Source organism: Peromyscus leucopus, chromosome 19, assembly GCF_004664715.2.
Source record: "Peromyscus leucopus breed LL Stock chromosome 19, UCI_PerLeu_2.1, whole genome shotgun sequence".
Lineage (NCBI taxonomy): Eukaryota > Metazoa > Chordata > Mammalia > Rodentia > Cricetidae > Peromyscus > Peromyscus leucopus.
The window spans coordinates 54,718,652-54,741,363 of NC_051079.1; the positions used below are offsets into that span (position 1 = coordinate 54,718,652).

The 22,712-nt window shown below is 46.5% G+C and overlaps 1 protein-coding gene across 3 annotated transcripts in view; it reads right to left on the reverse strand.

Annotated features, from left to right (window-relative positions):
* Positions 1-565: 565 nt before the first annotated feature.
* The window catches only part of Mppe1 (metallophosphoesterase 1), a 31,853-nt gene continuing 9,706 nt past the window's right edge, over positions 566-22,712 (reverse strand). For 2 of the 3 annotated variants that reach the window (XM_037197183.1, XM_028856208.2), the window contains 10 exons: positions 21,582-21,665; positions 17,101-17,473; positions 12,875-12,983; positions 6,906-7,009; positions 5,988-6,062; positions 4,168-4,276; positions 3,949-4,017; positions 3,745-3,867; positions 2,525-2,665; positions 566-1,428 (listed from right to left, as the gene is read on the reverse strand). In XM_037197183.1, the coding sequence (XP_037053078.1) occupies positions 1,246-1,428; positions 2,525-2,665; positions 3,745-3,867; positions 3,949-4,017; positions 4,168-4,276; positions 5,988-6,062; positions 6,906-7,009; positions 12,875-12,983; positions 17,101-17,369 (1,182 nt within the window). In that variant the 5' untranslated portion in view covers positions 17,370-17,473; positions 21,582-21,665 and the 3' untranslated portion in view covers positions 566-1,245. The remainder of the gene's footprint in view (positions 1,429-2,524; positions 2,666-3,744; positions 3,868-3,948; positions 4,018-4,167; positions 4,277-5,987; positions 6,063-6,905; positions 7,010-12,874; positions 12,984-17,100; positions 17,474-21,581; positions 21,666-22,712) is intronic. The other variant, XM_028856209.2, reaches the window with a different exon arrangement.

Consider the following 22,712-nt stretch of genomic DNA (forward strand, 5'->3'; position numbering starts at 1 on the left):
TCCTGGTTGAGATGCTCTTCCACGGAAGGATGGCAGCCTTAGTCAGTTCAGCACATTTCCCGGCTTATTGTCACTGCTTCCCCATGCCATTCTCCACCATTGCACAAAACTTCTGAGCCCCCACGTGAAATGAAAGTGACTTTCATAGCCGGGCGGTGGTGGCGCACGCCTTTAATCCCAGCACTCGGGAGGCAGAGCCAGGTGGATCTCCGTGAGTCGAGCAGCCTGGCTACAAGTGAGTTCCAGAAAGCGCAAAGCTACACAAGAGAAACCCTGTCTCGAAAAACCAAAAAAAAAAAAAAGAAAGTGACTTTCAGTTCCCCCTGCACTTTCAAAGCAAAGAAGAAAAACTTGCACGCACACACACACACACACAAGTGAAATTTTCCACTACTCCCTGCATTATTACTCAACAGTTCCCTGTTACTAAAGAACTATTTAAAAGTTTTGTAGGGGCTGAATATATAGCTCTGATAGAGTACATGCTTAGCATGCATAAACCCTGACTCAATCAAAATAAAACATATAAATAAATAAAATGGGATCATTGAAAAAGATCGACTCCTTTAGGAAAAAAGAATATGCTTTAATCTGACAAAATTATTTACACCATTTATTTTTAAATTCAAGCATCCATGTCCTCCTCCATTTTTTCAAGTTTTAGTCATCAACAGGCACTGAATTCAGATGTGACAACATGGTCTTCGAGAGAGAAAATTAAACTAAAAGTCTGGTTCCATTAGCACGGAAACACAAGAGCCTATAACACACATGTTCCTGCACATTGAGTCTGTACTTTTGAGCATACAGCTTCACGATCTATAAGAAACTGAGACCCACTTCATAGAGGGACAGGGAAAATCCAACTTTTAGGTACACACATAGCCTCAAGTGTGCGCCAGAGCTGCTGGGCCCTTCCCTGGGGAAGCAAGGACTGGGTGTTGTGCATGCAAGTGACCAGTGTCCATAACATTTATATACTGTACAGATGCAACCTTTGATGACACATATATTTGATAAAACAAAAGACAAATTTGTTGTAGAGCACATGTTCCATTTTTATAGCATGAGAACAGTACAGTCAACTGTTTATTCTGCAGTCACTGGCACTGATGATTCGGAATTCCCATGATGTGTGTAAGGACAACCAACATTTGCTCTCCTCCGCGGCTCACAGGAGCCCCACCGGAAGTCCTAAGTCTCTGGCTTTGATTTATATTACCATATGCAACAGTCACCGGCTCTTCATCTTCTCGTGTGCATTCTGCACAGTTTCCAACCAAACAGGAAAGATGAAGGCAGGCGTTCAAAGTGCACTAAGATGAGGATCATCAGGAAGCCACCCGCTGCGCCATACGTGATCAGCACCCTGTCCTCAAGTGGGAGGTAGCACTTGGAGAGAGCAAAGTCTCTGGATGTCAGACTGCCCTGGGGAAGAAATCGAGAAAGTTTAAGCTTCAGGGTGAGTCCCAGGCACAGCAGTCTCACTTAGAAGCTGTCTTCTAGGTTCTCTCTGGTGGGACCAGGAGGGAAGAGCCCTCTCCACCCAGAACTAAGGGGCTTCGAGCATAACAAGTCACCACCGGCCACACAGGTGCTGACGGAAGGAAGGCGCCAAAGCTCTGCTGGTTCGGGAAGAAGGTCTGATATGCTGGCCCCTCCATTAAAATGTATCCCTCACACAGTAAGGCAGCCCTGGAGGGAGACCAAGAGGCATCAGTCCCAGAGGAACAAGAGGACAAGAGTTTCCCTGCCACCTGATAGCAGAGCAGTTACTGTCTGTCACCCAGAAGTGCCCCTGCAACTCCATATGCTTCCCATTGTAAGAAGTTTGCAATGCAGAATCAAGGTAGCAAATGTTTTCACTTACTTGAACTTGAAAACACAAGGGGCCCCCACCTTTTTATAGATAGAACCATACATAGAAGAGTAGCATAAGACTGGGCACAAGGACCCATGGTTACAAAGGAGGTGTTTCACTGAGTCAACACCTTTCACCAACTTGGAAATTCTGTAGTACCACGTGCCTGGCACACTTAGAAAATGAGAGATGAAGCCGGGCGGCGGTGGCGCACGCCTTTAATCCCAGCACCCGGGGGGCAGAGCCAGGTGGATCTCTGTGAGTTCAAGGCCAGCCTGGTCTACAGAGTGAGATCCAGGACAGGCACCAAAACTACACAGAGAAACAAAAAGAAAAAAGAAAGAAAATGAGAGATGACCAAGTCTGTTAATGCATTGACAACTCTTTCTTTGTAAACAAACCGGCACTTGCTGGACTCTGCCTCTGCTCTCGAGATAAAGATCTGGCAGATGCTCCTCAGAGTCCCTCTGAAGCCGTGTTCTGCCTATTTGTCCCCAGACAGGTGACTACAGACGGGTGGTGTATACAACTCCAAAGTGCAAAGCGGGCGGTTTATTTCTGGCTTTTGTATGTTTTTACAGATTGCAGCCATTAAATAGTTGATTACTGTGTTGATTTCAATACTCCAGGAAGCTTTCAGATAAAAATAAAGGTTTACGTTACCATGATGAAGCTGGGGTTGTTTCTGTTCCTCCAACTGAAGGATGGGACGCTCACCTCGGGGGCTCCTCCGGGATGGAGCACCTGACAGGCGCTGTGGGTGTGGCCGCTCAGAACCAGGCGAGGCTGGAGCCACCACAGCAACTGGCAGCCAAGGAGATGAAGATGGGCAATTAGTGCTCAGACTAGCAATGACAGCCCCATGGCTTTGCCAGGGCCACTCACTCCACTCAAATAAATGATAATCCTTAATAGGTAGGGCAGGCTTATTTTTCCTCAGATTCCCTATTCCTAGTAAACCTTTCGGACCACTCCTCTACCACAGACTTGTATATATTCCTTGATTTTTATACATTTGTCTCATAAACATTTTCCACAAATACATTTATATTTAAAATGTAAATTTGTATTTACATTTCATATTTATATGTTTTTGCATTTTAATATATTTCTATCAGTATAATACACGGATGCTATCATTTATATGTACTTTTCTTAAATATACATATTTGAGAAAGTGCATTGCTAGTTAAATCCCCCCAAACTGGACTCTAAATTTAATTTACACTCAATTCATTTAAGTCGATTTAAAAGCATTTAATGTAAAGATGAGTGGAGCGGGGGCTGGCCATTAAGAGATTAGGGGAGATGGCTCAGCAGTTAAGAACACACTGACAGCTTCGTCAGAGGACCCGGATTTAATTCCCAGCACGCACATAGCAGCTCACAACTGTCTATATAACTCTAGTTCCAGAGGATCCAATATCCTCACTCAGAAACACATGTAGGCAAAACATCAGTGCACATAAAATCTCTTAATAATAATAACAATAATAATAATAATAATAATAGTAATAAGGGGCCAGATGGTGGTGGCACACGCCTTTAATCCCAGCACTCGGGAGGCCGAGCCAGGAAGATCTCTGTGAGTTCGAGGCCAGCCTGGTCTACAGAGCGAGATCCAGGACAGGCACCAATACTACACAGAGAAACCCTGTCTCGGAGAAAAAAAAAAAAAAAAAAAAAAACTAGCCAAGAATGTAATTTTAATTGAGACTAGGAAATAGTGGATCTACCAAAGAAGAAAAAAGGAACAAAGCGATTGAGCTGAAATCTGAGGGTGTCAAAGCCCTCCCCTCCCTGCAGCTAGTGACCACAAAGGCCCTGGGTGTTCACTCCGCTGTCCCCACGTGACCCTGGCATGAGGTCATGTCACCACACACCTTTTGTGAGGCCTCCCGAGAAAGAACATCATATTTCTCCCTGAAGGGGACGTTCTTCTCCTCTGGGGGTGCCGCATCGTCCCCAGAACAATTAGCATCGCTGGCACGATAGAGCGGGTAGTGCTGTCCAGGATAAAAGTGGCATCAGTGATATTGTCAGAGGCGTGGCTGGCTGGCTGGACAGGGCTTCCTCCCCCAACTCACCTGCAGCAGCACGGGGGCGGAAAAGGGGAGCCGCTGCTCACCTTCACACCGGCTGGATCCCTGCACCTGCTGGTCAGAAGTCACCCTGTTAACCCAGCAAACCCCAGTGCTTACCCACCGGCCAGGGAAGGGGAGCTGGGTGACTAACAGCCAGGGCGCGACTGGGGCACCTTGGGAAGACATGAGCGCAGAGGCCTATGCTGTTCCAAGGTCTCCTACCTCTCGCGAGCAATTCAGTTTCCGAGAAATCTCTCTGAGCTCGGCTTCCGCTTCAGAGCAGATGCTACAGCCATCCCCTTCCATCGCGACGCTGTTGACCATCACAAAACTGAGGCAGACAGGAGCAGGCAGAAGGTCAGGCCACCGGACACACGCGTGAGCCTCTCTTCCCATTGTCCCCATGGAAACAACATTACGCGTCCGTGGGGTGATGAAACAAGCCCCAAGAGCAGCTTAATCCCAGCTAAACTAGTTATGAGTTAATATTGACAAAACAAAAACAGCATTAGATCCCAGATACGATGAAGCTGGGCTGGCTTCTCTTGCCCCACATCAAAGGAAGGACCAATCTGTAACTTGCGGGAAATCCTACATGACAGAAGCCGTGGGGTCTGACTACCCCTCAATCGAGCATCCAGTGGGAAGTGTGTCCTGGGGCAAGCTCCTGAGCCTGTGTCTCACGTGTGCAGGTGGGGGGAAGACCAGGAAGCCTATGGTGAAGGGTTAGTGGAACACAATGGAGCAAGTGCTCGAAACAACAAACTTACTAAAGTGGACCGGGAAGCTCACAGACGCACCCGCAGCAAGGGATGCTCAGGGCCAAGTGCGCATGGGTGCTAAAGTGGGCTTCAATAACCCCTAACCGGGAGAGTAAGGTCAAGGTTGGCTAGCCTCTACCTCTGTCACATTTTTATGGACTCCCATGAAAATACGCTTTTATTTCCTGTACACATAGCACCTGGGCATGGGAAAGGTGCTTGTCAGCAAACTGCTTAAAATATAAACTGTTTTTGGTACAGGGAGCTAAGGTGGCCTGAAATCTGGTGAGTATGCATAAATTCTGAAGCGCTACGGTTAGGCAGACGTCACTCAGTGACATCAGTCCATGGCTATACAGAAGAGGACGGTGTTGCTGGAGAGACCGCCCTCTACCTCCCCCCACCCCCACCCCGCAGGGTTATGAAAGAGGAGTTCTGATGGAAAACCCAAGATACTCCCATTGCCAGCTCCTTACAGTGATGGTCTCACTGCATCACCATCAGCAGAGTTCTGGGGCCACAGAGGGACAGAACTAAAAAAGAAGAGGTTCCCTCCACTGTGTGGACTCACTCGGGCAGGGCACACAGTCTCGGAGGTTGTACTACCAACAACATAGAAAAGGTTCAGAGTGGCCCTGCTTATGGCCTCGTGGGGGTGGGGAGTATCCAATGACCAGACTAAGGCTAGGCTGCTCTTTTAAAGGTCAAGGCTGATGAACTTGGGAGGCAGATAGAGCTACAGAAAGTGGACACACTTGGCACCAAATGCCAGGACATCATCCCTATCAGAGTGGCCCTTGTCAAATGGTACAAATACATTTGGGCCAAACGAGAAAGTGCTTCACAATGTACACAGTGGCGTGCGCCTACAGTCCCAGCTCAGGAGTTTGCCACAGCATGGACAACATAGCAAATCCCTGTCTGCAAAAGCAAAACAAAAAGAGCCACAGAAGCATCTCGACAAAGTGGGCTGCTGGGTGCCTAACACTTGGGACAGTGCAGACAGAATGCCACGCCCACCATAAATAGGCGGAGTCATAGACTGATATGTTCTTTGTGGGTGGGTCCAAGTTTCCCATCTGTCAATTCCCACAGTGACCATCAGCAGGCACCAGGTAACACAGGACATGGGTCTGACCGTATGGCAACCACCTTTGAATAACAATGGATTTGAGCTGGGGGCACAGTTCAGTGGAAGGGTCTCAGGCTCTGGGCTTCACCCCCAGCACCTCATTTAAAAAAAAAAAAAAAGTTCCATAAGAATTCATAGCTAATACTCACTTAACTCCTTTCCAAGAAAACAGCCTTTCCGAGCCGAACACTTTCTCAAATCGTTTTATTCTGTATTTACTCATCCTGTATCCAATTGTAAAAAGAAACACTTTTCAGGTCAAGCTGTCTTAGCACCGTGGAGTTATCGTGAACATGAAAAGTAACTTTGACAATCTGGCATTAGTGGTCTCAGGCAATTGAGGCTCAAAGGTCAGGTCCACTGCTTGTCGTGAGGGGAGGGTGAGCTACTTAATTCCCTGGCACCTCAGTGGAGCAGTAAACAACAGGACATGAAAAAGAGAGACCTTAGTACATAGAAAGTTCTTAAATGACTAGCACATAAGCATCAGAGCACACTACAATGTAAGCTAGTAAGGGTATGTGGACTTATAGTCTGACTTCCAAGACTGACGTTAAGTGTACATTTTCATCTAGAGCTTGAATGCAGAAGGAATACAAGTTTGAGGGCCCCCTGAACTATATAGTAAGACTGAGTCTCAAAACACAGAAACAAAAATAGCCAGGCGTGGTGATGTCTTTAATCCCATCACTTGGAAGCAGAGGCAGGTAGAGTTTGGGGTCAGCCTGGTCTACATAGTGAGTTCCAGGGCAGCCTGAGCTACACAGTGAAACCCTGTCTCAAAAAAATAATAAATAAAATGAATTAATTAATTACATTTTAAGTTAGATTCTTGTCATGGCACATACAACTCATTCATGCCAGATATTTGTGGAGGGTGTAAATATGCCAAGATTTTTTTTTTTTAATATCTTAAGGAGCCTCTATTTCAGAACTCCCATCTTTGAAGGAAAACGAATTTCTTCAGTAAAACACAAATACAGCTTTCCCCAAAGTTTTAGCAACTTTAAAATAACTAATGACTGAGCAAACTTTCTGGGGGCGAGATTCTTCCACACACTACTTACTGATAGTGGAAGCCAATGTCATGATTGCCAATGATCACCTTCAGCTGCACATGGCTGTCATGCCTGAACATCTTCTGAAACCGCTGCACATCGTCTGCCCAGGCCTGAGGAACAAGAGCCACAGCTGAGAGCCTCGACCCCTCTTCCCTCTGACAAAATCAGGATCCTCTTTTGGCTGGAGAAGGCAGCCCCTCCTCCACACCGAGACAAAGTTTTTTTGTTTGGTTTGGTCTTTACAGGCAGGGTGTCTCTGTGTAGCCCTGGCTGTCCTGGAACTTGCTCTGTAGACCAGGCTGATCTTGAAGCCAGAGATCCATCTGCCTCTGCCTCCCAAGTGCTGGCATTAAAGGTGTGCAGTACCACTGAGAGGCCAAGTTTTAATTCTTTTTACAAGACATCTGTTAGCAGCTGTGGTAAATGCAGTAGAATTTGCTACAATTAGCTGAGGAATTTTCCACTTAGAGACTCCACACTCAGGGAAGCCAGGATCGTGACTTATGACACAGAAAAGAATTTTGGGAAGAGTCATGGGAAGCAGAGTTAAGTTTTGTTTTGTTTTCTGATTTTTTTTTCTTTCTTTTGAGATAGGGTTTCTCTGTATAACATTCCTGGCTGTCCTGAAACTTTGCTTTGTAGACCAGGCTGGCCTTGAACTCACTGAGACCCACCTGCCTCTGCCTCCCAAATGCTGGAATTAAAGGCGTGCACCACCATCACCCCCTTGCAGTGTTAGATTTATTAAGTGTCCACATTTTAGATTTCAGAGAAAGCATTGAGGGGACGATTTCCAAGTTCAAGTTCCTGACAGCTTTATGTATGGTTTTGTAACTTTTTTTTTTTTTTTTTTTTGAAGTTTCTCTGTGTACTTTGCGTTTTTGAATATTGTAGTCCAGCTGACTCAACTCACAGAGATCCACATGCCTCTGCCTCCCGAGTGCTGAGATTAAAGGCGTGCGCCACCACCACCCGGCTGGTTTTGTAACTTTTGAAGTCACGTTGCTCAAAAGATGTAATTTGCAACAAGGCTCAAAGATTAAGTTTTAAAATTAGATGTGATAAACACGAGCTAGCTTATGTATTTCGTCATCTTGAAGAATTTCCAGCATCAGGCATGGTGGCCCATGCTTGTAATTCCAACATTCCAGAGGCAGACGCAGGAGGATCACCTGTTAGTTGAAGTTTTAAGCCAACCTGGTCTATAGAGTGAGTTTCAGGCTAGACCCTGTCTCAAAAACAAAAATTAAAAAAAAAAAAAAAAAAAAACAGATTTCCTTTTGTGAGTGAAGTTATATGGTAGTTTATGAGGTCTACTATTCAAAAGTTTCGTGATGATAGGACAGTGTTGGTGGGTGTCCAGGTTTGCTTTGGCTATAAGAAAACACTCACCAAAAGCAACCTGGGAAGGAATGGGCTTATTTTAATTTACAGGGCACAGTCATTCACCAGGGGAAGCTGAAAGAGGAACTCACAGCGGGAAGCTGGAGGCAGACACTGAAGAGAGACCACAGAGGAACAATGATGACTGGCTTGTCCCCAGGCTCAACTACCTTTTCCTTAGACAACCCGGATGGCCTGCCTGATGGGGTGGTACTGCCCACAGCAAACTAGACATTCCTCCCTGGATTAGCAATCAAGAAAATGCTCCCAGGGCCAGTTTCTCAACGGAGGTCCCCTCTTCCCACGCGTCTCTATAGTGTGTGGCAAGTTGACAAACCTAACCAGCACAACAGGATTCATTGCAAAGGTCAAGTGCGTCCTGAACATAAGCAAGGATGATCCGCTCACCGCTTTAACGCTCACATTTGAAAGCTCCGAGGGGTATAAGTCTTATGTCAATTTTCCCTGATTTTGTCAGTTTTAAATGTCTGACAAAGGTTACTGTGTTGTACCCAGGGTCCCCCAAAGACCACTGGGAGACCAAATCTGAGGCAAAAGCAAAGAGTCTTTTTACTGCCAATTAACTTGGGCCCCCGTCTGACGCAGCAGCAGAGCAGGAGAGACCCTGAGGAAGCAAGGGGGCAGAGTTATTTATAGGGAGTAAAGCAAGTGGGGGTCTTGGGGTTTGCAGACTACATAGCAACAGACTCGGGATTGGTTTATGCGAGTGGCAATCATGTTAGTAACTTTTAATTGGCTAGGGTTAGTTGGGGTTGTCAGGCTACAGTTATCCATTCTTGGGCAGGCCTGGACAAGTCCCAGGCTTTGTCCTTGAGCTGCCGTGGAGGCTGCTGGCCTAGCACCTACTGACTGTGGGGGCTGACTCCGTGGCCCAGGCTCTGTCCTTGACCCATGCACATAGCTCTAAGTTGGTGAGGGGTCCCAGACAGCAAACAATTGGCTGAACCTTGAGCGGTCAGAGTACGTGCAGAAAGGAAGCTACTACAAGGACTATGTGTTTTGTTCACAGCCCTCCCAGAAACTGCTTGCTCAAGTTTCAGGGAACTGAAACTGAGGCCTGATCTCTGAGAGAAGACTGAGCAGCCTGTTATGACGTCTGCTGGTCCTTTCAACTGGAGGGATGACTCTGCTGCTCTTGCAGAGGTCCTGGGTTTGATTCCCAGCACCCACATAGCAGCTTAAGATGGCCTGCAGCTGCAGCTCCAGAGGATCTAACGCCCTCTCCTGGCCTCCAAAGGCACTGCATACACATTAAAAAGAAAGAAAAGAAATATACAATAAATACAGTGGGGTTCCCTTCACAGCTCCCCTTAATTCACCTGCCTTTCTTTTTTCATATTTATTTATTCAGTGTGTGAGTGAGAGAGAGAGAGACAGAGAGAGAGACAGAGAGAGAGACACACACATGCCATGGCACACATGTAGTGGTCAGGAACAACTCCCAAGAGTCAGTTTTTTTCCTTCCACCATGTATTTCAGGGATCCATTTCCGGCCCCCCCCTCTTTATAAATTTTTTAAAAATTTATTTATTTTTTATATACATTGGGGGTTTGCCTGCATGTATGTCTGTGTGAGGATGCCAGATCCCCTGGAACTGGAGTTTACAAACATTCATGCACTGCCATGGAGGTGCTAGGAATTGAACCCGGATCCTTTGAAAGAGTGGCCAGTGCTCTTAACCTCTGAGCCATCAGCCCAGCCCTCCCCTCTCCTTCTATTCTGCCCCACTTCAATACTTCTCATGTGGTACTGTCATCCCCCAAATATTTTCTTTCACGACCCCTGGAGATCATGAAGGACCCAGTTTGGGAACTGTCTTTGATCTGGACTGTTACGAGAACAGAGTCAGGCCCAGTGGGAAATTTAAATGAACAGGGCAATAAAGTCAGCCTTCATGACATATTGCCATGCCGTAGCTCAAGCACCACTCAGCCCCCAGCAGAGAAGCTGCTTCTTGCAGTAAGTGGGGATTAACAGAGACACACCACGGGACAGTGTGCAGAAAAAGGTGGGGGGGCGTTGGAAGACTCGGCCCTCAACGGATGTCTTCATCCCACCCCTCCCCTCAAGGTTCACCATGGAAGGAGAGACGGAAAGACTGTAAGAGGCAGGGGTGGTGGACAGATCTCAGGGGAAAGCTCTTTCCAGAGACAACGGGACACATGCGCCTTTGCACTCACAGAGACTGTGACAGTGTAAACACGACTTGCACCAACTGAAGCCAGACAAAACTCCCAGCTCCAAGGAGGGGAAGTCCCACTACTAGCCAAGGCGTCCGTCACAATTGACAGCTGCTAAGAGAGGAAAAATCACTTTTCTTCAATGGAGGGACTGGGAATACCAACCACACTCCAGGGCAGGCCCCACGCTCAGGAGCAGTTGGCCAACACAAACTGGACTCCATGTTTTTTAGTGGCTTTTTCTTTTGGTTTTGTTTTTTGAGAAAACGTGAACTTGGGTCGGGAGGAGTTGGGAGCTGGGAAAGACTGTGATGAAAGTATAATGTATGAAATTCTCAAAATTAAATTTAAAAATAACTTAAAATGTAAATATAGCATTACCTAACGAAATAAGCAGATAGAGTCCATCAATATAGTTATAAAGGTTCATTTAAAAAGATGTTTAAAGTTAGAATGACATAAAATCGGAATAAAAAACTTAAAAATCTTGAGTTATTGCTATTAATGTACAACAGCAACACAAAGCTAAACTCTTGTGTAGCTAGCTGCTTTTGCATATAGCATTTCCACTGGTCCTCAACCCATGGGTCTCAACCCCCTTGGCAACCTTCTATCTCCAAAAAATATTTACACTGCAATTCACAACAGTAGCAAAATTACAGTTATGAAGTAGCAACGAAAATAATTTTATGTTGGGGTCACCACAGCATGAGAACTGTAATCAAGGTCGCAGCGTTAGAAAGGTTGAGAACCATGGCATTTCTGTTCCCTCATGTTTAATTAGAGGTTACCTTATAAGAAACATTACAGCAGTTTAGACAATAGGTTTGTAGCCAATCCAGGACCCCTTTAAAGTTATTTTTCATTTCAGTTATGTGCTTATTTGTGTCAGAGTCATTCTTTGTACCCTGTGGTCGGCAGGCTCGGCAGCAAAGTGCCTTTACTCGCTGAGATCTCTCCAGCCCTTAAGATTTTAACAGTTTTTGGGCTGTTTCGGCAGATGTCAATGCATTTGTGACTACTTCCCAAGAAAACCCCTTCTAAACTGCTGGAGCATGTGAAGGGGCTGGACCTGCAGATCCAAAGCTGCAGGATCTCCATGACACAGGACAACAGGATATCCAAGTGGAGTCCCAGTGAGGGCCCAGCAGAAGCCAGAGGCCTCAAACCAGACCAAAGACTCATTGCAATGAACACTTGCAAGTAAAAAGGGTACACTGTGTGACTGACACAGTCTCCACAACGAGACTTTTTTTTTTCCTTGTATGTTAGTTTAGTTGTTTTTGCTTTGGGGTTTTTGTTTTCAATTTTATTTTACTTGGGGGGGGGGTTGCAGAGGGTGGATATGAAGGGAGGAGGAGATGAATGGGATTGGGATGCATGATGTGAAAGTCACAGAGAATCAAAAAAAAAAAACCCCTCCTCAAAAAATATTAGTAGCTTGCCGGGCGGTGGTGGCGCACGCCTTTAATCCCAGCACTCGGGAGGCAGAGCCAGGCGGATCTCTGTGAGTTCGAGGCCAGCCTGGGCTACCAAGTGAGTTCCGGAAAGAGGCACAAAGCTACACAGAGAAACCCTGTCTCGAAAAACCAAAAAAAAAAAAAAAAAAATGTGTATAAAAAAAAATATTAGTAGCTGAATATTTTTTAATCAACATCGAGAACACTCCTTCTCATTTGTTCTGAGAATCTCATTTAATAAGGAGAGTATTCTGACGGCCACCTGGCAGTGGTCTCGGACCCTGGGTGCCGGGAACCTCACACCAGGTCCCTGTGGCCTCCTTCTGCAACTCTCACTCAGGAGAAAGGCGAGCAGAGGACAATGGTGAGTAACTAATTCCCATGATGTACAGTGACGGGGGATAAAGTTAGGGTCTGGACTATAGCTCAGGGGCAGAGTGCCTGCCTAGCACACACAAGACCCTGGGTTTGACCCCCCATGCCACCAAAGGAAGAAAGGAGTATGAAGGTAAATGTGCATCTCTGCGTGTATCCTGTAATTCCAGCAAAGGGGAAGTAGCATCATCTTGCCTATTTGTACTTTTCTCCAGAAGGTAATAAGACTATGTTCCAACTATATAAATGATGGCAACCTAACCACACATTTCCTACATAGATAAGAAAAAATTAGATGATCTAATGCAGAACCAGCATTGGGCAAAAACCCTGAGCATCTTCAAGATAGACTATATTTGGGGACTAGGGACCAAACTAAGGACGCCACACATGTTAAGCACCCACTCCACTGGTGAGCAACATCCCTGGCCATAGGACCATGCATTCCCATCATCAGAATGAAGAAAAGCTCCCAGCCCCAAGCCACTAGAACTTCATGGACTGTCTGGGCTGCCAAAGTGAATCCTTGAAGCAGAATTAGAACCCAGATCCTACCTGGGCGGTGCTCCACTTCCCTTCATCAAAGATGTCCCCCAAAATGAAGACGACTTCTGGTTGCAGCAACCACAGAGCTGTCTGAAAGGCTCTCTCCATTTGCCACTCCCTTGAGAAAAATTAAAGCATCAGTCCGTGTCTTGGGTGAAGGAAGCTACCTGGGCCTTCTCAGTCATTGAGAAGGTGAGTTAGCCTGGTGTGGCAGTGCCTATCTTTAATCCCAGCACTCGGGGAAACAGGAAAGCAGATCCCTGTGAGTTTAGGGTCAGCCTAGTCTACATAGCAAGTTCCAGACTAGCCATGGCTACATAGTGAGAGAGCCTGCTACAAAATAAGTAAGTTAATTAAATAAATCGCAAAAGCAAATAAAGAGAATGAAATGATCCCGTTGTCTGTCTCCCGTGGCTCTAATCTTGATTTCCAACCCTCAGCTTTGGAACAACCAATTGATGAGCATCTGATCGAATTTAGGGAATTTTAGGCTGCCCTTCCCCCCACCCCCAAATGCCCCGAAGCCACCAGTCCACCAAGAGAACTCCAAAGATTGAAAGGATTTAACATAGCTTGCAGAGAGGCCCGGAAGGTTTACACCATACTTGCAGCCTAAGACTCTTTCTGGTTTTTGTGGTGTTAGGCAATCGGGCTCTACAGAGCTTCAAGCTCAACTCAGGCTTCCCTTCTCAAAACAGACCTCAATCTCAGAGTTCCAGGGAAACAAAGAAAGAGCAACAGTAAATCCAGTCCATCCCGGACATCGGTGATCACCCTCCAGGTGAGTTCGCCGGCACCAGGAACGGCATCTAGGGTGTGCGATCGACAGGCAATGACTTAAAAGCCCGACTCCTAGGGCTGGAGAGATGGCTCAGTGATGAAGAGCACTGGCTGCTGTTCCAGAGGACCTGGGTTCAATTTCCAGCACCCACATGGCAGCTCACAACTGTCTGTAACTCCAGTTCCAGGGGTTCCTGAAGGGACTCTGGCCAACCTGGGTATAGCAGACATAGCCAACATGGCCCTGGCAGGCCTTGCTAAAAACCTTAGATCACATCACCAAGCTCATCACCAAGGTCATTCCTTTATCTGGCCACTGCCTCCTCCTGGGGCTGACTACCAAGGTCCAGCCATCAAAGTACTGAAGTCCAGCAATCAAAAGCCCCTCGGCTCACCTAATTAACATGCCCAATTAAAATTAAACACCTCGCCTGGGCAGTGGTGGTGCATGCCTTTAATCCCTGCACTCGGGAGGCAGAGGCAGGCAGATCTCTGTGAGTTCGAGGCCAGCCTGGTCTACAAATCGAGTTTTAGGACAACTAGGACTGTTTGCACAGAGAAACCCTGTCTCGAAAAATTAGAGAGAGAAAGAGGGGGGGGAAGAATATTCCCACTCGAATTCCCAATTTCTTCCTTAGTAATGTTAAAAAAAAAAAAAAAAAAAAAAAGCATTGCCAGCATGGTAGTGCGCTCTTGTCATCCTGGCACTGGGAGGAAGAGGCAGGAAGATCACAGGTTCAAGGCTAATGTGGACCACATAGAAAGACTGTCTCAAAAAAAATTTTAATTTCTTTATTTAAAATGGAAAGAACCCTTGGGGCTGGAGAGATGGCTCAGTGGTTAAGAGCACGGGCTGCTCTTCCAGAGGACCTGGGTTCGATTCCCAGCATCCACACGGTGGCTCCCAACCATCTACAGTAGGATCTGATGCCCTCTTCTGGAAGAAAGGAGCACATGCAGATAGAGCGCTCATACACATTAAATAAATAAATAAAATCTTTAAAAAAAAAAAATGGAAAGACCCACTCTCCAGGGTCCGTGACAGGATTGACTTAGATGGCACTGGACAGTGACAGTACAGTGCAGACCCTCAGGAAGCGCCAGGCTCCTCGGTCAGCTCCCCCCTTTCCCTCACCAACTCCAGCTCCTGTAGGGACCTCCTAAGTAAGGATTTCCCCACCTTCCCTCATCCTCCTGGCTTGCTCCAGGGTGCTTCCCCCTCCAAAGAGAAACGTTGCGTCCTGCCATACAGAAATAAAAGTTCTGTTTTGTTTTTTTAATCGGAGTAGTTTTTTTAGACCCAAAATTGAGTATGCATCACTCCTCAGAGATTTGTCATTCCAGAGCCAGAGGCAGCTCTGTGGGAGAAGAACATCAGCACAACCGCAGAGGAACGGGAAACTGCCCAGCGGGACTGACCTTTGGAAGCCCCAGACAAAGCCTGGGCACTCTAGCCTCCCTCTGCCTGCTCTAGCTCATGCCTCCATTGGCCAGAGCCCTTCATAGGAAGACCTGGCAGCCCCTCACTCTTCTTCTTTCCTCCTGCCTTTTCACCCTGGCTGGGAACATCACACATCCTGCCCACTCTGCTAACTCCAGGTCACCCACACCTGCAGCCTTCTGAGAATACCGCCTCTTGAAAGAATGCTCCCACTTTAGAAGACAACTAAGCTGTGGTGAGGAGAGTCACAGTTGGGTCTGTAATGTCCCCTGAGGGCTCCCATGTGCCGGGCTTGGTTGCCCATTGACGGGCTTTGGAAGTGACTGGACCCTAAGGGTTTTAACATCACCAATGCACCAAGTCCAGAGTGGATTCACAGTATGACGGCATTATTGGGAGTCGTGACCTAGCTGGAAGAAACAGGTCAGTGAGGACCTTGTTCTTGGCCCCTTCCTGTCTCTCTTTCTGCTTTCTGTCCACAGTGAGCTGAGCAGTTCTGCTCTCTATCTCCACCAGGACACTCTGCCTCACTTCATGGCCAGGAACAGGAGAGAAAAGCACTGCTGAACTGAGCGCCTGCAGCCATTAACCAAATCAAACACTTTCTCCTTTTAACGTGTGCCCGGTATTTGTCTCAGCGAAAGAGCACTAAGATAAGGAACAGCGGCAGGGTCACCAGTGGCCTGCTGGTAAGAGCCCCATCAATGCCCCTGTTGCAGTAGCCAGCTCCATTGTCTGCCCACTGAACGACTTTTTAAAATGTGGTCCAAGCTGAACCTGTAATCCCAACCCTTAAAAGACGGATATGCCCCAAAGACAAGGCCAACCTGGGCTTCATAGTGAGTTTAAGGCCAGCCTGGGCTACGGAGTAAGTCTCTGTCTCAAATAGCAAACAAAAGTATGAGGTCCAAACAAGGGAATATGGTTTGTTTTCTAAAGGAATGAAATCCTGGCAAGTGTTACAACATGGGTACACCCTGAAGGACATTCCGCTAAGTGAAGTAAGCTAGTCAAAGAATGAAATGCCGCGTGGCTCCTCTTTGTATGTGATGTCTGCTGAAGCGAGGTTCACAGGGACAGGAAGCACAATGACGGCTTCCAGAGACAAGAGAAGAGAGGAAAGTGAGGAGTTGGTGCTTCGTGGGTACAGCTGCAGTACAAGGAAAACATCTGGAGGTGGATATCAGGGACGACTGCACAGCAGTCTGAAAGTCAAAAAGCCACTGTGGGCGGGGCAGCGGTGGCACACACCTTTAACCCCAGCACTCGGGAGGCAGAGCCAGGCGGATCTCTGTGAGTTCGAGGCCAGCCTGGTCTACAGAGTGAGATCCAGGACAGGCACCAAAGCTACACAGAGAAACCCTGTCTCGGAAAAAAAAAGAAAAGAAAAAAAGCCACTGTGAGTCTGTGTAAAAGCAGATAGATGTTAGTATGTATTGTGTATTTTACCTCCCTTCAAAATAGAAAACAAGAAAAGCTTACTGGTGGAAAAAAAAAAAAAAAACAGATGAAGCTGGAGCAGGTCAGAGTTGAAGAGGCAAGACCTCACCCATCCTCGGGAAGACAGGCACATACCTGCCTTGTGCCTATGGCTACCCAGAGGAGCCAAAAACCCAATGCTCAGACTCACACACCACCAAGATGAAAGGGAACCCGATGCAGATCTGCACCCTCATGCCCAGGGTCCACTCTCACATCCTGGAGCCTGTGTGGGTGCCTTCTCCACACAGCTGCGAGATTTCCGGTACTACGACCCAGTGATTGACAAGGAGGCAGGACTTAGATAGAGTCTTGCCAAACTCCCAGAACTAGTCAGCAGCCCAGACCACACCCTAATTACAGGGCTCTGCGTATAATACGTGCTTAATAATTAGTAGAAGAAAATTCAAAATCCCCTGTGTGACCTTAGAAGGAAATGCAGCTATCACCAGAAGCTTCCTGGCTGACCCGTGGGGTCAGGGCCATGCCTTTCTGTCTACAGAATTCCAGAAGGATTTCCCCCTTCACCTCTTACCTCCGTAATCTGTCCAGCCAGTGGCCTCGTATTTCCCCAAGCAAATGAGTGTCAGCCAGAAACATGGCCTTCAGCACCGGCTCCTGCCTATCACCATGAGCTAACGTCTTCACCTCAGGCCATCGGCACCGAAAGATGACTATGTAATAGATGATATATTCACAAAACAGAAGCACGGAGATGATAATGACTGTGAGTTTCAGCAGCAATGCTCTGCTCAGTGGGTGGAAGTTCTGTCTTCTCCGTCCCCATCTGATGTCCAGAGCCATGTCTCCTGCCCAGGAGTTGCTGGCAGAAGACGACCAAGTTCATCAAGAACCCACTGTAGAAGCCTGAGGAGGGTGGTGGAGACGGGCCCAGCCCTTCGTTATACCTACAAGGAAGAAGGAAAGAAAAATCCCGGAGACATGATTGGCATGTTTCCACAAAGATGTTTTGCCCTACAAATTAGTCTTCAAAGTCCAGATGTCCTTCTTTCACATGACCCCAATGTGCCAGGGATTTTCTGAAGGACATTTAGAACGTTTCTGTGCTCATCCTGACTCTTGGGTAACCTTGCATCCTGTATAGGAAGCAGGTTTTTGAGACATCCAAGTTGGTGAAAAGATATCCTGAGATATGATTTGAGCTTCATTCTAGATACTTCAGAATTCCTCAGCATGTGCTCATGATTGGGTGAGAAAGACAATGGCCTGCAGGCCACAGAGAGCCTGGGCATCAGAGAAGCCACCATAGGAAGTGAGTCCATGGACAACAGTGACCAGGGATCCCAACTGAACTAACAGAGAAAGGTAACAACAACATGTCTGTGCGGTTGGCTTTTAGACATGAACCCAGGACTGTATTGGTTTGTAGGCACAGAATCATGAACACACACAGTGCTAGAGGAGGATCAACAATTGTCTCTGTGAACTCCAGGCTTTAGGACTACTCACATCCACAGCACAGAAATCAAAGTGCCTGGCTCATTTCACAGTGCACTGAGCCATAATGCAGAGGATGAAGGACTTTGAAAACCTTATCCAGACGGGCGGCGGTGGTGGTGGTGGTGGTGGTGGTGGTGGTGGTGGTGGTGGTGGTGGTGGTGCACACCTTTAATCCCAGCACTCAGGAGGCAAAGCCAGGCAGATCTCTGTGAGTTCAAGGCCAGCCTGGTCTGCTGAGTGAGATCTGGGACAGGAACCAAAACTACACAGAGAAAATCCTGTCTTGAAAAACAAAAATAAATAAATAGATAGATAGATAAAAAAACACTTTATCCAAAGAAAAATAAAGAGAGGCCAGGTGTGGTGGTGCACACCTTTAATCCAAACATTCAGAAGGCAGAAGCAGGTGGATCTCTGTGAGTTTGAGGCCAACCTGGTCTACATAGTATGTTCCAGGCCAGCTGGGGCTACAAAGTGAAATCCTGTCTAAATACAAAAAAGAAAAAGAAAACAAGCGAGCGAATACATACTTGGAACCATTGTCCAAAGTTAACAAATGGTTGCAGAATTGAAAAATGGAGAAATGAGAAGCTTCTGCTATAATCCTTTGTGACTGTTAAAAAAAAAAAAAAAAGGATGGGGAATAAAAAGAGAAGATAAAATGGGTGACCCTGGGGACTTTCTTACTTCTGTTAGGCTTTGTTTGGGTTTTGGTGGTGAGAATTGAACTCAAAAATCTCCCACCTGCTCTATTCATCAAGCACCCAACCACAGAGCCACACCAGGCCCCTCATTCCTCTGTCTTCGTACTTTATATTAAGCACTTGATTGAAGAGGTTATAGCAGGCATGATAAATATTAAGTACATCCTTCCCCCAAAGAATATCTAAGGCAGTCTTGCCTGCAAAGTGGAATCAACTTCTCCTGGAACCTTTCTCAGAAAATCCACAGTATGCCAGGTGGTAGTGGCACAGGCCCTTTGATCCCAGTTCTCAGGAGACAGAGGCAGGTGGATCTCTGTGAATTTGTAGCCAGCCTGGTCTACAGAGCAAGTTCCAGGACAGCCAGGGCTACACAGAGAAACTCAGTCTTGAAAAACCACAAAAAAAAAAAAAAAAAGAAAGAAGAGAGAGAGAACCCACAGCATCGTTATCACCAGGTCGCAGGCCACAGTGGAAGCCTGCTCCTTAACTTGTTTACTGATAACCCTTCACTACTCAGTTTTCTCTACCAAACCACAAGTGCCAAGGGACCAGAATCTCCATAGACTGCCTCTCAACTAGGGACACCTTTAAGTGTCAAACAATGGCATGAATAATAATATAAACTAGGCCAGGGCATGGATGGTGCAAAAAACACAACTGTCACATCAAAAGGAATAAGAGATAGGTCATTCTAGAGCCAAATATGTGTGAGCCCAGCCCAGGAGCTCCACATAGCACACTCCAATATGGTAACAGTTTCACAGAAACACAACAAAGAAATTATAAGTCAAGACACTTTCAAACACATTGGTGGAACCTCAGGGGGTAGGTGGGTTACTAAAAAGACAGGAAACCCCAGCGGCAACATCAGGTGCAGATGTTATCTGATGACATTCTCGGATTTGGGGTTAGCGGAAATCAGGTTGTCTGTTCTTATACTCTGTCTTAGTTACTGTTCTATTGATGTGAAGAGACTCCATGACCAAGGCTACTCTTATAAAAGAAAAAGAAAGCATTTAATTGGAGACTTGCTTATAGTTTTAGAGGATTAATCCTTGATCACCATGGAGGAAATAGACAGGCATGGCACTAGAGCAGTAGCTGAGAGTTTAACATACTGATCAGCAGGGGAGCAGCAGCTGAGAGTTTTACATCCTGATCAGCAGGCAGAGACTGGACCTGGCCTGGGCTTTCAAAACCTCAAATCCTAATCCCAATGACTCACCTCCTCCAATAAGGTCACATCTACTCCAACAAGGCCATCATCTCTGATCCTTCCCAAATGGTTCCACTAACCGGGGACCAAGCATTCAAATGTGGGGGCCGGGCCATTCTCATTCAAACCACCATATACTCCAAAGGGATCTACCTAAGAGTCACTGGGATATTAGGTCAAACATGGAGTTAGGTAAATGTCTATTTAGGGGACTAAGATAATTTGCCTCTAGGTCTGCAATATTCCAACTCTCCACAATTATTAATGAGACTTATAGGATGTTTAATGTAGGGATGGCTTCCCCACCCCCACCCCCAGGAACTTTAACAACGTAAGCCAGGGCTGGCCTAAACAACAGGATGAGGAACCACCCTACTCCCACCTCCTCCCTGTAAAGCCAGTGCTGAGCCGATGCCAACGCCGAGAAAGTATCAGTCTCCATCTGGACATCCCTCTGGCCTGTTTCAGACTCAAGACCAAGGATGCTGATGTAACAGCACCTGTGTGGCCTTGCTGTGGAGTCCCACCTGGCTGACACTCATCAAAAGCTTGCTTTCCGGTGTTTCCCAAGATGATGAAATTCCAGAATGGTAACTAGATCTCTGCTCTCCTACACACACACACTTCCTCTCACCAGAGAACCCTGTTTGAGCAGTTGTGACTCAGGAGCTAATGGGTGTGACCAAGCAAGGAGGAAGAAGGCTGGAGCGCTGGAGGGCAGGTGTCAGGCACAAAGGTGCAGACCTCTAGCTTCCCGGCACCAAAATCAGGGCAAAGGCTCAGACACAGCTCAGCCAATCCTGTGAGCCCACTCAGCAGGTGTGTGTGTGTAGAATATATATCCTCCCTCCCTCTCTCCCTTGCAAAATTACCTGATACTAAAGCCTTAAAAACAAAACTACACAAGCCGGGTGGTGGTGGCGGCGGCAGGCGGACTGGCGGCGCGCGGCGGCGGCGGGCGGCCAGGCGGGCGGCGGCGGGGGCGGGGGGGGGGGGGGGGGGGGGGGGGGGGGCGGCCGGGCGGCGGGCACACGCCTTTAATCCCAGCACTCGGGAGGCAAAGGCAGGCGGATCTCTGTGAGTTCGAGGCCAGCCTGGGCTACCAAGTGAGTTCCAGGAAAGGCGCAAAGCTACACAAAGAAACCCTGTCTCGAAAAAACCAAAAAAAAAAAAAAAAAAAAAAAAAAAACACTACAATCACAGCAACAAGGCAACAAGTGGAGATTTAGAAGTTACTCCTGCTTGGCTTTGACAAAAAGGTTTAAAGGTTAAGTAGGTACACAGAATGACTTTTCATCCATCCCATATGGAACTCTGCAGAGGAAAACCCAGGCTCACTCAGCCTTAGGAGGGAGTAATGGCGTTCCTCCCTTGAGGCTCTCTGGGGGAAGTTTTCAGAGAGAAACAAGCAGAAAACTGAAGTAACTTCTTGGTTGCTCCACTCAGGCGATCCAAGCCTGTGGGAAGTCATCACTCTAACTAAAAAGATCTGAGGATTTGGATTTAAACCGAGAGAGAGAGCGAGAGAGAGCGAGAGAGCGAGAGAGAGAGAGAGAGAGAGAGAGAGAGAGAGAGAGAGAGAGAGAGAGAGAGAGAGCTTGCCCTGTTTGCCCGGAGAGTCAATAAACCCCTCACCTTCTATAGACCGCTGCTCCTAGGCTGAGTTGGGTACCAAGGCCCCAAGTTGGCATCTGCATTCCAAAATCAGACCACAGTCATCTGAAATAAAACAGAAAATGTGTTTTGATGCTGAACTAGATTTTATTTAGTGAACTATCAACAAGTTACCTGACTGTGAAAATAACAAGAAAGCGGAAATATTTTTTATTAATGACTGGCATTATGGATTCCAAGACCTGTTTTTTTTTTTTTTCCTAGGGCTAGGAATATAGTTCAATGGAGAATACTTTTGATTCCCCACACCACAATCAACTTGTCTTAGTTTGCTTTCTATATAAACACTATAACCATAAGCAACTTCGGGGGGAACAGGCTTATTTGGTTTACATTCCCCAGGTTATTGTCCATTGAGGGAAAACAAGACAAGAACTCCAGGCAACCTAGAGGCGACCGAAGCAGAGACCATGGAGGAGTGCTGACTTTCTCACCCTGGCTTGTTCACTTTCTGCCCAGGGGTGCCTCAATGGGCCCTCCCACATCAATCATTAGCCAAGAAAACGCCCCACAAACTTTCCTGCAGACCAATCTGATGGGGGCAATTTCTCCTCCGAGATTTCCTCCTCCCAAATATGTCTAGGTTTGTACCAGGCTGACAAAAAACCACTCACCACACACAGGGTTTGTTTTGTTTTGTTTTGTTTGAATAATGGTATAAAAATGCTTATATAAAACAAATGGAGGTATTGTTATATAAAACAAATAGAGGTATTGTTCTATGCTACCCAACACGCACGAATCATCACAATCTACAACTGAAAGCAAAAGATTTTTTCTTCCCTGACTGATTCATAATTTCAAAACTATCATTAAATATTTAAAACTTCCTCCAAAACAACACAAAAAGTAATACTTAAATGCACCTCTCCTGACTGCTTATAATCTTAACTATATTATTAACACAATCTCATCAATCGCTATTGACTTGTGAATATTTACATCTTAAGTAATCTTTTTAAATGATGATTTGCTTTGTTGTTTTGTTTTGTTTTTCAGTTTGGGGAGTAGCTGAGATAGCCCTACAAGAAGACAGCTTTCTCGGTGAATAATGTTCCCAGAAAGCTGGGTTTTTGTTTTTTTTTTTTTTTT